The following is a 13,421-nucleotide window of genomic DNA, read 5'->3' as shown; positions in this document are numbered from 1 at the left end:
TAAGGTTAAAACAATGAAAATCCTCAGGGGAGGGGGTGGCCAACGGGCAGATGTGCTGACTCGCCGAGGTGAAGGGGTTTCACCCGTTCCCACCGCCAGCCTCGGGCCTGTGAAGGTGACCCACGCAGCCTGGACCCAGTGGCGCCCACGGATCCCGCGGAAATGGTGTGAGAACGGCCTTGCGCGTCTGGGACCCCGCAGACACCCAGCAGGCCACCGACCCCTGCCGGCCCGTGCTGGCGTGGTTTCTGGAAAAGCCAGCACAGTTGCCGGGAACTTCTCAGGAACCACAGGCGACCTACTGGGAACAAGAGTGGAGACTTTCTCACGTTCAGGCCGTCGCTCTTCGAGAGAAAGACCTAGAAAACCCTTCCCTGGTTGGGAGAAGTCGCCGGAGGCCCCGAGGGTGTCGGCTCCCGGCAGGTCGTGGACGGGGCCTCCCTGCTGAGGTTTCTGCCCCTTGGTGCCGGGCGCGCAGGTGAGGGCCCACGCGTCCTCCAGAAACGCAGGTGTGAAACCCCAGAGCACGTGCGGCCGAATCACGGAGGCGCCCGGCGCAGAAGGTGGAGCACAGCAGGAGTCGGCCGGAAGGGCAGAGCAGAGCCGGCAGGGGTGGGGGGGCCGGGGGGCCCAGGGGCAAGGGTCTCGGGGTGGCTGTGAGGGATGGCGGCTGCACAACCCCCTGGGTCCCCAGCTGTTGAAGAATGGCACTGGCGAGGCTGACGGGCGTATGTCTGGGGATCCGGGGCGGGCAGCCCCAGGATGCCCAGCTCGACCGCTCCGGGGAGAATTCCTTGATGTCCTCACCGCTGCACCCACACTGTTCCGGGGCCTCCGCTGAGCAGGCTGCGGCACGGGCTGCTCTGTCTCCCACTTTGGTCTTGGTGCTCAGAGAAACCACACTTTCTCACCTCCCGTTGTGACCGCTGAGCCTGTCGTTCCCAGACTCCTTTGACGTGGCTTTTCCTTCAGGGGCTCGACAGACATAGATAAAAGTGTCAGAGGCTTCATGAGAGCTGGCCCGCAGGTGGACGCAGCCAGGAAGGGCAGCCTGCCCCCCACTCCCCGGCGGCCGCCAGCCCACGCCCTGCCTCCTTCCCGCTGGCCCACAGTCCCCGCCAGCCCGACCGTACGCCAAGCGGCCGAGGGCAGCGCCACGCCCAGGCTGTGTCCCACCGAGGCCCTCAAGGTCGTGCTTTCTGTCCACTCAGTGGTCTCCCTGTGGGTCAGAAGCCCCCAGCTCCTGGCTCCACCCCTGAAGGCAGTTCAGCTGCCTGGGGCCTGGCTGGACATGGCCTCTCCGTGGCTTTTAGACCCCCAGAACGCTCCACTGTGAACCCCCTGACTGTCCACCAGGAGCCCCTGACCGTCCAGGGTCACTGTGCAGGGCTCACTGGTCAGCGATCGCTGTGGTCACTCAGGCCCTGCTCTGCCCCTTGGCTTGTCTGAGGTCACACAGCTGAAAAGGCAGCACTCGGTTGGAATAGCTGCGTCCCCCCAGGGAAGGAAGAGAGGTGTCTGTCTGCTGTGGCCACGTTCTGTGTCCGGGTCTGGGCTCCACTCCCACCAGCCACAGGGAGGCTGGAGGGCCCAGGGCCAAGCTCCCTGTCCAGGTACCTCCACCGCCCAGGTGTCTGTGCCACAGCCAGGTCACTCACCTGGAGAGAAGGACCTGGAGGGCCCTGGGCAGTGGGTGGCCAGAGCAGGGGCCGCGCTGGCACGAGGGTCTAGCTCCCAGGGCCTGGGCATCCGCACCTGCCTCCACCCTTGCGGTCCTGCCCCTGTCAGCCAACTGCATCTTTCGAGAACTGCTTTCAAGTGCCGTAGCCACTCCGTGGCAGGAGCCCAAGGCCAAGTTTACTGTTTGTGGGATCTATAAACAGCCAGCGATCCGCTCCCAGCAGGAGCGCCTCGCACGCACTCAGGCCCCACTGCGAGGCCCGGCGAGTGATCTGGCTCCAGCAGGGCCGAGCGGCTGCCCGACACGCCGGGTGCCCCTCACTAGCTCGCGTGACTGGCGGCCCTGGCCTTGCGGTGTTGCTCTGTAACCGTGGCAACGGCTCTCAGGGGAGGGCACAGCTCCCAACTTCCCTTCATTCCAGGGAGGGGCGGTGAGAGGGGCCGTTGGAATTGTTCCTTTTTCCCTCTTCTTTTTCCTCTGCCGTGACCTTGACGAGCAATCTTTGAAGTACAGGCTAGCTATTTTTTCTGCGTGGGCTGGAAGAGATCAGGATATTCAAGGGTTGGCAAAAGGAAGTTCCGCTTTCTCACTCGTTTGGCTTGATCCCCGAAGAGGGGCTGGGGCAGCAGCGTCGGGGGGCAGAGCGAGGGGCAGGCCCTGCAGTGGCAGGTGCAGGTCCTGTGACTGCTAAGTAATTGAATGTGGATGTGCTTGTTTCTCCCCTTAAAAAAGTGCAGCCTTCCGCTTGGGGCCAAATTCTTTTTTCCACTTGGAAAAGTGATCTCATTTTCCATGTACCATGTTTAAAAAAACACAAAAGTCTTGTAGGATTAAAAAGAGAGAGAGAGAAAACAAACAAATGTTTGCGACGCATGTTTGAAAGACGGTCCCACATGTGCAAAAGTATTTGGCGTGATGGTTCTGGACCAGAACGTCAATCTGATATTGAATCCATATGGGTCGGCAAACAGCACTTTATGGTCTTTTTGCTTTTTTAAATTTCTGCCTTAGGAGTTAAAATTAAGGTTGTTTTTGGTCATGACTAATCTCGTAAAATCTTTTTTGAGACGGCATTTTATATACTCAAACCCTGAACATTTCTTTGGTCTTTGGACTATTATTAGTGGGATGTCATGAGTCTCTGAAATGGGAAATGCTGTGCGAGGGCTGGTGGTACAGCCAGCACCCACCTCGCCCCCTCCCGCTGCCGGGGGGCTGGGGGGGAATGCACCGAGTCTGCAGCTTGCCCGGGGGAGGGCGCAAGGCCCTCGCGGCCACCACTGCCCAGCCCCATGAGGTGTCTGGGCTCAGTCACCTGGGCCGCATGGCCACTGGTGACATCACCTCTCCCTGGTCAGCGCTGAGCTGAGGTGTCTGGGCTCAGTCACCTGGGCCGCATGGCCACTGGTGACGTCATCTCTCCCGGGTCAGCGCTGAGCTGAGGCTGTAAGAAGGATGGATGCTGTGTCCTGACAATCCCGAGGTGGACCCAGCGCCACCCACCCTGCTTCTGCCCAGACCCCTGGCGGAGGGGCACTGCAGAGCCCCGAGGGAGGGTGTTGGACCGGCAGCCTGCAGGGCCCCGTTCTGGGGCGCTGCGGCCGGCTCCCAATAAGACGCGAGGCCTGTGGAGGCCAGAGCTGGCTTCCCTTGTCTGAGGGTCACAGTCACGGCCGCAATGGGCGGCACCAGCCCCCGGGGTCTCGGCCATCAGACCCCGCTGGGCATGGGCACGGGGCAGGGAGGGAGGCAGGTGCCCATTCAGATGAAATCCCAGCAGCACAGGAACCCCGGGTTTCCCAGGTGAGGCGCTTGAAGCCAGAGCAGGAGGGCCAGTGAGAACACAGGCACCGTCCTCATTCTGGAAAGACTCCCAGCTCTGAGCTGGCGGCAGGCCCGCCCCATCGCACGCCTCCTCCCTCCCAGGCAGTGTTGCGGGGGAGGAGGCTGTGGGCTTTCCTCCTTGCTATAGACACCTTCCTTCCCGAAAGTGCGCTCACGTCTTGCTGGAGCCCCTGTTCACAGCAGCATCGCCCCCAGGAGCCAGGGGCCGAAAGCAGCCCAGATGCCCATCAAGCGATGGCGGGTGAGCAGAGGTGGTCTGTACGTGCAATGGAGTATTAGTCAGCCTTAAAGAGGAAGGACATTCTGACACATCCTTCAACACGGATGCACCGGAGGGTGTGGTGCTAAATAAACAAGCCCGTCACAGAAGGACCAGTCCTGCGCGAGTCCACTTAGGAGGTCCCTGGAGGAGGGAGTAGATGGCGGGGCCGGGCTGCGGGGGGCAGAGTGTCAGTTTGGGAAGATGTGAAAGTTCTGGAGATGGTGGTGACGGCCATACAACCACGTGAATGTGCCACAGAACTGTGCACTTGAAAGTGGCTAAAATGGTGAGTTTTCTGTTACGTAGATTTTACCGCAATATAAGAAAACCTGGCATTAACAAAGTGCAGTGTCTCGGTTGGGTCAGTGTCTGAGGGGCACAGGAATCTGAGCCTCAGAGGCCCAGCCTCATCTTCGATTCTGAGACTGACAGCGCTTCAGGAAATCCTCCAGACCGGTGGAAGTGGATGCGAAGGTTTTCTGTTTTTAGGTAAAGCATCTCTGAAGTGGCGCAGAAACTGTGAGAAGTGCTGTCCAGACTTGCCATCTCCGGGCTGGCACAGGACTTGCCACCTCCGGGCTGGCACAGGACTTGCCATCTCCGGCTGGCACAGGACTTGCCATCTCCGGGCTGGTACCCAGTCTGGGTGGGAAGGACTCACCGACGAGGCTCTTTGGGGTCTGCTTCGTGTCCTAGTGATTGACCCAAACAGCGGGAGGGAAAGAGGCAGTCAACATATAGGAAAATTGGGGCTTTTGTTAACCATAGAACATCGCAAACGTTTCATAGGTTCCCCCCGCACCAAGAAACACTGGGGGTTGGCATATTCACAGACTCGTGACTAGCCCACTGGGATGAGATCCAGGCAAACGCTGGACTTTGCATCTGCGGCTCAAAGACGTGAGGACAGTGGGACCAGACACTTCTCCCGGGAGCCGCACAGGAATTACAGTAACAAATGACACAGTCTGTCTGGTTCTGGAGACGTTCCGGTGGACATGGGTGTCACCCAGCGTCGATTTTCAGTTCACTGGGGTTTGGGGTGGGTGAGTGATAACGGGCATTGCGATGAGATGCGGTCACCAGTGCCACACTGTTTAGGGCAGAGGTGCAGCTGGGGGCTATGTGAGGCTTGGGTTTGTTTCTTGCTCAGAAAACTCAGCACAGAGTCTAAATCCTATTGCAAAGTCACCACCCGGGTGTTTGAACCTGTGTGTCAGAAAGTCCAGAATTTTGAAATAAAGTGAAAAGTTGGGTGGTACCTCCTCTTCAAGTCATGTGGGCACAGGGCTGCTCAGGGATCACCCAGGGGGATTTTAATTTCGCATCTAACGCAGCAATCTCATCCCAGCTGCCTGTGAGCACCTAGTGTCTCAGACACGTCTTAGGCTGGTTTAATGTCTCAGTGCTTCCCTCTTGAATAAGATCTTTGTCGAGTGTTTGCTGTATGTTTTCCTGAGGGCTGCGACGTTTCTTCTCTGAGTTATACTCTAATGGCTAAGTTGTGGCTTTGTCTCGTTTGAGGCTGCGAGACTGCGTCCCTTTCCAGGGGGCTTCCTCGTGAATGGTGTGTGGTGTGATGTCACTTTGGGCAGAACACACGACCTCCGTTTAAGCCGGACACCAGTCAGCAGCTCCGTGTCCCCGCTGCCCCCGACACCCATCGACAGAGAAACACACACATCTGCAACAAAAGTGCCGTCCTAATGTGAAACGGAGAAGGCAGAAAATCTGCAACAAAATTAACTGGAAGAATGTAGGGAGACGACAAGGCAGAAGCCTGAGCACGCAGCAGCCTCCGGGGCTGCGGGTTGGCTGGGGCAGGGCTGGACAGTGGAGTCTCGAGCCTTCCGGCTGCAGGAGCTGAGGGGACACTGACCAGGGTGGCAGCTCTGGTATCTGGTCCACTTGTTTTAAAAGCAAATTTTAGGTAAACCTCTAAGGGACAGAAAGTACCATTCCAGAGCCATTCCAGAGCACACAAAATGAGGGAAGGGGCAGCTAATTCTGTGCGGTCAGGAACCCTGTACTAAAACCAGGCAGAGACGGCGCTCGGGAGAAATTCAGCCCGTTTTACTTGTGAGACTAGATGAAGCCATCCTGAACGCGGCGCGGCACACCAAGTCCATCATCACCGTGAAGGAATGAGGCGTGGTGGCTGAGCGCAGATCTGGAATGCGTGAAGCTCCGCGACAAGAAATATTGGTCAACTGTAGATGAACACTCAGCCTGTTAAACAGACAGACAGAATCTCAGGGGAGAACCATCTATTGAAAAGCCCGTCTTTGTCTAGTAGTTTGGATGACGCCACCTTTCCACCTGTACTTGCCCCTGCTCTGGGCTTCCTATCCCAGGCTACGGACGCACTTGTCTATTCACGCACCAGCACCCAACTCCTTTAGTTGTGGAGGCCTGATGGTATGTTTTGACAAGAAATAACAGTCTTCCCTAACTTTCTTTTTCAGTGTTTTTGTAACAATTAGTGCGTGTTTACTTTCCATATTTAGTATCAACTTGCTGGCTCCATAAAAATGTGATATACACTCCACTATGTATAAAATAGATAAACCATAAGGGCCTACTGCATAGCATAGGGAACTATACTCAGTATCTTGTAATAACCCACAATGGGAAAGAATCTGAAAAAGAGTGTATAAAAATACATATAGTGATTCAGATATGTATACATATCTGTACACCTGTGCTAACACAATATTGTAAATCAGCTGTAGGTCAGTAACAAAGTTTGATGTAGACAATATTGCACTCTGTTGAGAGCTTCACTTAGGAAGAATGGGCATCTTTATGACGGTGAGTCACCCAGTCCAAGAGCAAAGGATGTCTTTCCATTTGTTCACATATAACTTTGTGTCTGTTGAGATTTTTTTTTTTTTTTTGCGGTACGCGGGCCTCTCACTGTTGTGGCGTCTCCTGTCGCGGAGCACAGGCTCCGGACGCGCAGGCTCAGCGGCCATGGCTCATGGGCCCAGCCGCCCTGCGGCACGTGGGATCTTCCCGGACTGGGGCACGAACCCGTGTCCCCTGCATCGGCAGGCGGACTCTCAACCACTGCGCCACCAGGGAAGCCCTGTTGAGATGATTTGACGTTTTCTTTGCATCGATTTTGCACATTTCTTGTTGAGTTTACAAGTCCTGGGTCCTCTTTGTAAATGGGGTTTTAACCACCATGATGTCCTCTAATATGGTCATTTTTCTCATATGTAAAGGTTATTGAATATATATATTTAATTTTATATCCTTGCTGCTTACTGAATTCTTTATTTGAGTTATTTTATCATTGATTCTCTAGGGTTTTCTGAGTAAACCATGGTATCATCTGCAAATAGCCATCGTTTTACTTTCTCAATTCTTATACCTCCCATTGATTTCTCTCTTCTAGTTGCAACAGTTAACACCCCCCAGATACTACAGGACAGGAGTCAGCAAACTCTTTCTTTAAATGGCCAGATGGTGAAATATTTCAGGCTTTGTGGGCCATATCAGCGGTCCCCAACTTTTTTGGCACCAGCGACTGGTTTCATGAAAGACAGCTTTTCCGCGGATGGGGTTGGGGGGATATTCAGGCGGGGATGCTAGTGACGGACAGCCATGGGGAGCGGCAGGTGAAGCTTCCCTCACTTGCCCGCTGCACTCACCTCCTGCTGTGCGGCCTGGGCACTGGGGACCCCTGGGCCATATTGTCTCTGTCGTAACTACTCAGCCTTGCTGTTGTAGTGCAAAAGTGGCTCGAGACAATACGTAAATGAACAGGTGTGGCCGTGTTCTAGTAAAATTTCATTTACAAAACCAGTGGCAGGCTATATGTCGGGGGGTGTAGTTTACACACCCCAGTATGGGATGTCATAGGCATAGTTGCCTTGCTTCCTGATCATACTGGAAACACCTAGAATTTTCCCCCATTAAGTTGCTACCTTGGGAATAACATGGACAGACACACACACACATACAACATGCACACACATGTTACCAGGTTAAGATGTATCCACAATTCCTATTTTCTTGTGTGTTTTTATCAGGAATGAGTGTTGAATTTTGTTGAAAGCTTTTTGCCATCTATAAAGATAATCATAGGGACTTCCCTGGTGGTGCAGTGGTTAAGAATTCGCCTGCCAATGCAGGGGACATGGGTTCAAGCCCTGGTCCGGGAAGATCCCACATGCTGCGCAACAGCTAAGCCCATGCGCCACAACTACTGAGCCTGCGCTCTAGAGCACGCAAGCCACATCTGCTGAGCCCATGTGCTGCAACTACTGAAACCGGCATGCCTAGAGCCCATGCTCTGCAACAAGAGAAACCACCACAATGAGAAGCCTGCGCACCGCAATGAAAAGTTGCCCCAGCTCACCACAACTAGAGAAAGCCCACGCGCAGCAACGAAGACCCAACACAGCCAAAAAAAAGATAATCATAGGTTTTTCTCCTTAGATCTATAAATGTGGTGTATTATATTAATGAATTTCTTAATATTTCCTGATATCCAACTTTGCATTCCTGGAATAAATTCATTTGGTCATGATGTATACTTTTCTTAATGTGAAATTGAAGTCTGTTTGCTAATATTTTATTTAGCATATTTGCACCAGTAGTCACAGTAAGCAATTTTAGTTTTATTGTATTTTCCTTATCAGAATCAAGTGTCAGTGTTATACTTCTTAAAAAGAATTAGAAAATTTCCTTCACTTTCTATTTCCGAGACGATTTATGGGGCACTGGTGTTATCTGATTTTTAAAGATTTGGTAGAATTCCTTTTTAAAACCATCTGGGCCTGGTGCATTACCCTGGGTTAGTTCCTTGATAACTTTATTTCTTCTACAGAAATCGATCTTCTAAGGTTTCTATCTCTAATGGGTCAATTCTGGTAAATTAATTTCTTGAGTATCATTTTTATTATTTCCTCACTATCTTTTTAATGTCGGTAGGATCTGTAATGATGTATTCTTTAAAATTCCTGGTGTCCGTAATTTGTATTTTTCTTGATCAATCTTGCTAAGAGTTTATCAATTTTATTAATCTTTTTAAAGAAGCAATTTTTCACTTTGTTGACAATCTTTATCATTTAACTGTTTAAACAATTTCCATTGTTTTTTCTCTTATTTTAAATTCTTCTTTCCCTCTCCTTACATTGTATTTAATTGTCTCTGCTTTCTCTAGTTTCTTGAGGAGGGATTACACACTTTGTTCTTTTGAAACAGTCATCGTAAGCTTACTGGGACTTTATGTTGCCTTTTCTGCTTATATGTAACTTGAAGTTCATCACCTCTCTGTGTTCTCATTATGATGGGGGTGCAGATTTGTGTAGTTTTACCTATTCTTGTTGTTCTCCATCATCTTTTAGAAGTGTGGGGATTTGAATTTAGGTGGCTGCCTAGAAATCTTCGGTATCAGTCATTTAAAAGCTCTTAGATATTGATATGTATAAACTCTAATAGAAAAATCAGCACATGACATGCACGGGCAGTTTACCAAAGAAGAAATACAAGTTATCAATGAATGTATGAAATTTTTTCAATCTCATTAATAATCAAAGAAATGAAAATTATAATGATGGTAAGATAATTTATCACTTATAAAATTGGCAAAGATTAGAAAAAAAGAAAAAGGCATCCAGCATGGTCAAGAATTAAGGGAAATGGGTATTATAATACACTGCTGATAGCTACAAACTTCATAGAAGCTAAAGTCTCTATATGTCTGGGGACTTCCCTGGCGGTCCAGTGGTTAGGACTCCTCGTTTCCACCGCAGGGAGCGCAGGTTCAATCCCTGGTCAGGGAACTAAGAGCCTGCATGCCGTGCGACCAAAAAATTAAAAAAAAAAAAAGAGTCTCTAAATGTCTGTATGTTAAAGATTCAAATTGAAAAATTTTGAACACCACTATCCCGTTGCCTGAACCTCCCTTACCTCCAGCTTCTGTATTGGCCCAGTAGAATCAGACTGTTCCTACCTCATGGAGGTGATGCAGAACTGGATGAGCTGTTCCACATATGGTGCCTGACGCTCACCAGGACCTACACAGAGTGTGCTGCCATTTTCTGTATCAAAGTGATGATGATGATGCCAGAGGATGGATAGATACAGATAGGTAGGTAGAATGCGCGTTGATCATGCGCTCTAGTGGCCGTGGTCCCTCGTGCATCCTCACTAGTGATGGTTCTGGGAAGCCTGTGCAGGAGGGGTTGGAGGGCCTGCTTCTCGAACAAAGAGAGACTTTAAGTTGAGCCCAACACAGCACATGCCACAATAATTACAGATATAACTGAAATTTAATAATCATAAAAATATTGTGAATAACATACATGAGTAAATTTAAAATCAAGATGCAAGGAGTGCATTACTAAAAAATATTTTTAAATGCCATAATTGATATAAGAGAAAAATCCTGAATACACTAACAACCATTACATAAACTGACATGGGGCTTCCCTGGTGGCGCAGTGGTTGAGAGTCCGCCTGCCGATGCAGGGAACACGGGTTCGTGCCCCGGTCCGGGAAGATCCCACATGCCGCGGAGCGGCTGGGTCCGTGAGCCATGGCCGCTGGGCCTGCGCGTCCAGAGCCTGTGCTCCGCAATGGGAGAGGCCACAACAGTGGGAGGCCCGCGTACCACACACAAAAATAATAATAAAAAATAAATAAATAAACTGACATGGTACTAAAATCCACCCCCTTTCACTCACCATCTCTCCCAAAATGCACCCAAACTGGAGGATCTTAAGAGGTGAGGTGAACCAGACTTTAAGGAATACATCATTCTCATCATAAATAGGTGGGTCCCGAGAATGAAAAAAGAGGGAAGATTAGGTATACTTGACACCAAAATAAAGAGAGAAGCTTCTAGGCTGGATTTCCTTAAATATAAATGAATATTTTGTAAGTGAAATGAATCAATTCCAAGAGCATATTAAAAATTATGATCAGATAAGGTTTACCGTATGTAGGCAAGAATGATTTCACCATCAGAAAATCTGTCACTGTAACTCACCACATTAATAGATTAAAGAAAATCTATGTGATGATTTCAGTAGATATAGAAATAGCACTTGATGGAGCTCAACATTTTTTCATGATAAAAATTCTTAGAAAAATCAGAACATAGTATAGAGGAGGGTGCATGAATGGGGAAATCCACAAGGTGGCATAAAGGTTCTGTTCTGTTTCAGGTACTGACGTGTCATCTCATAGTGATGGTGTATATTTTATAAAACATAAATTTGATAATCATTAGAAAAAGAAGAACCCTAGTCTTGAGCCTTATAAACCGTGACCAAGTTCCCGTGCCACCTGCTAGCTTGGGGCCTTTTGCAAAATGGTCATAAATAAATTAAAAGCGGGCCTTTCTGGAGGTTATGAATACAGACCACAAAACGGGGGAGAAACGGTTGAAAAGCCGAACAGAATCAACGCTTGACTTTTTCATTTTCAGTGATTTCACAAAGGCATCTTGGCGCCAACTCGATGTTTTGTTTTCTCTAGTCCCTGCACGGCTTTGCTCTGGTGGTGAGCGCAGAAGGGATGATATTCTACGCGTCAGCAACGATCGTGGACTATCTGGGCTTCCACCAGGTAAGCACAGCTGCTCTATCTGCTGCGGTTCGGTTCTGTTACCTTGAAAGTACGCGTTGTCTTCGAGGTTTAAAATGTCTCTAAAATCAAGCTTCTTTTTTTTTTTTTTTAAATCATGGAGCTTTTGTCAGATGAGGAGTTGCACACCTAGCTTTGTCTAGGGCCCAGGGTCACAGCGAGAGGCATGACAGTGTCCTGGGCGTCCCCCGTCTAAAGGGCAGCGACTTGTGCTGCCTGAGGCCGGGCCTCCCGGGCTCCTCGCCGTGAGAGGCTGGTCAGGGCCAGGGCAGTGGACCTGTCCTCATCTGTGCATTGGTGTCTCAAAGCCCAGACACGAGGTACAGTCAGGACGTAGTGTGTTCTGGAAACGCTCTTGTTGGTGTACAGATAATTCATCTGGAACGTTGCCCCAGGCCAGCCTAGCTTGGATGATTCCAGACCTTGGGGCAGAGCTGGATGGAGTCCCATGCAACACTGGGTCCTAGAAGGGTGGCTCAATGAAAAGTCCCAGGAAAGGAAGAAGGACCTGGCTTGGCCTCCGGGAGGGAAAAGAAGTCTCTCGTGAGAAATCCCAGCCCAAAGTCACCAGCCTGATGGTGCAGCCTCCCGGCTCTGGAACTTCGACGGCTGAGGTCTGAGGACAAGCCGGGCACCACCGTGGCCGCAGCTGCTCTGCCAGGGGCCACCCCCCAGACGCAGCCCTCCGCAGGGAGCTCGCGGTGCGGAGTTATCAACTCGAGGAAGCCACGGGCCAGCGGCACTGGCACCCTCCCTGAGGAATTCAAGACAAAAACAGGTGGATTTGCGAGAGAACAAAACAGAACCTGGAGGAACGGAGAACAGTGTGTCTGTCCTCAGGGCCACATCCGGAGGCAGAACCTATGCAGTGATTCGCACGGCTTAATATACAGAATTTACAAACTTACACTAATATAAGTTTAGTGTAAAGAATCATCGCCTAGAGACACAGGATGAGCGAGAAAGGGGTGCAGACACAGTGGGTGCAGAGGGAGCAGCGCCCGCAGGGCGGAGCCCCGGCGCCCGGGAGGAGCACTTTTCGGAGACCACGCCCCCGCCCCACCCCCCGTTGGCTGGGGCGAGGCGGCGGCCCCTGGGGGATGGAGAGTCCCCCGAGGCGCCCACCCGCTGGGACGCTGGCGAGACTGGGACAGGGGTGCTCGCCTGGAGGTCGTGGACGGCCCCGCGGGGCCGGGGTACCTCTGCCGGCAGAGGGGAAGTATCTGCAGAGCCGGGATCAGAGCCAAGCGAGGGAGCGGGGACAGGCCAGACTGGCGTTAAGAACGAAAATCTCCCTGGATGGGCCGAGCATCAAGGGGGTGCCCGAAGCTGAGGGCAGCGGAAGCCAAGGTGTGAGAGCCCGGTCCCCGACAGGCTGAGAACTGAGCTCCGCCAGAGCCCCTGAGGCCGATGGGGCCCGTGATCTAATTTCCATGAAAATCCTCATTTGAATCGTTTTCGATTCTTCCCACGCTCGTTTCCAGGTTGACTTTCCCGCCACCTGGACCCGCACAGAGTGACCGCCAGGCCCTGTCCTGGCCCCGGGACCGTCTGGGCGGCCTCGCGGGCAGCGATCGCGCGGTCACGGCCTGTGGCCCAGCAGCAGCAGGCGGAGGCGCGGCCCCCGCGGGGCGTGGCCTCGGGGAGCCGGCTCCGCCCCTTCGAGTCGGGGTCGCCCGACTTCCTCCTCCGCGCGGTGGGGCTGCGAGGCCGCGGCCGGGAGCCCCAGGGCGCTGGGGGCGCTCCTGACGCGGGAGCTGGGCTACCCGGTCCGCCTTGCAGCCGCTGTGCGGAGGCCGCGCTCGCACGAGGTCGGGGGCCGTGGCCGGGATGCAGGCTCGGGCTCAGGGTCCCCTGGAGCAGCGCCCCCTCCAGGACGGCAGGTGACTCCGCGAGGCCGTGGGCACGAGGGATTCCAGCCCCAAATAGCGAAGCCTTCCACGTGCTCCCCTGGAGGTCGTGTGCAGGATCTGGATCTAGAAAAACGTGGTTCGGTTTGCCTTTTGCGTGCTCAGAATTTCTTTTCGTTCC

At 52.2% G+C, this 13,421-nt stretch overlaps 1 protein-coding gene across 6 annotated transcripts in view; it reads left to right on the top strand.

Annotated features, from left to right (window-relative positions):
• Window positions 1-13,421, top strand: part of AHRR (aryl hydrocarbon receptor repressor) — a 73,197-nt gene that overhangs the window by 45,265 nt on the left and 14,511 nt on the right. For 5 of the 6 annotated variants that reach the window (XM_033436664.2, XM_033436671.2, XM_033436669.2 and 2 more), the window contains one exon: window positions 11,283-11,372. In XM_033436664.2, the coding sequence (XP_033292555.1) occupies window positions 11,283-11,372 (90 nt within the window). Of the gene's footprint in view, window positions 1-11,282; window positions 11,373-11,442; window positions 12,741-13,421 lie in introns of those variants that run through there. The other variant, XM_033436672.2, reaches the window with a different exon arrangement.

The sequence above is a fragment of the Orcinus orca genome, chromosome 3, assembly GCF_937001465.1.
Source record: "Orcinus orca chromosome 3, mOrcOrc1.1, whole genome shotgun sequence".
NCBI lineage: Eukaryota > Metazoa > Chordata > Mammalia > Artiodactyla > Delphinidae > Orcinus > Orcinus orca.
Note: the sequence above shows the minus strand (reverse complement) of the source record. Positions and strands in the feature narration are given on the sequence as shown.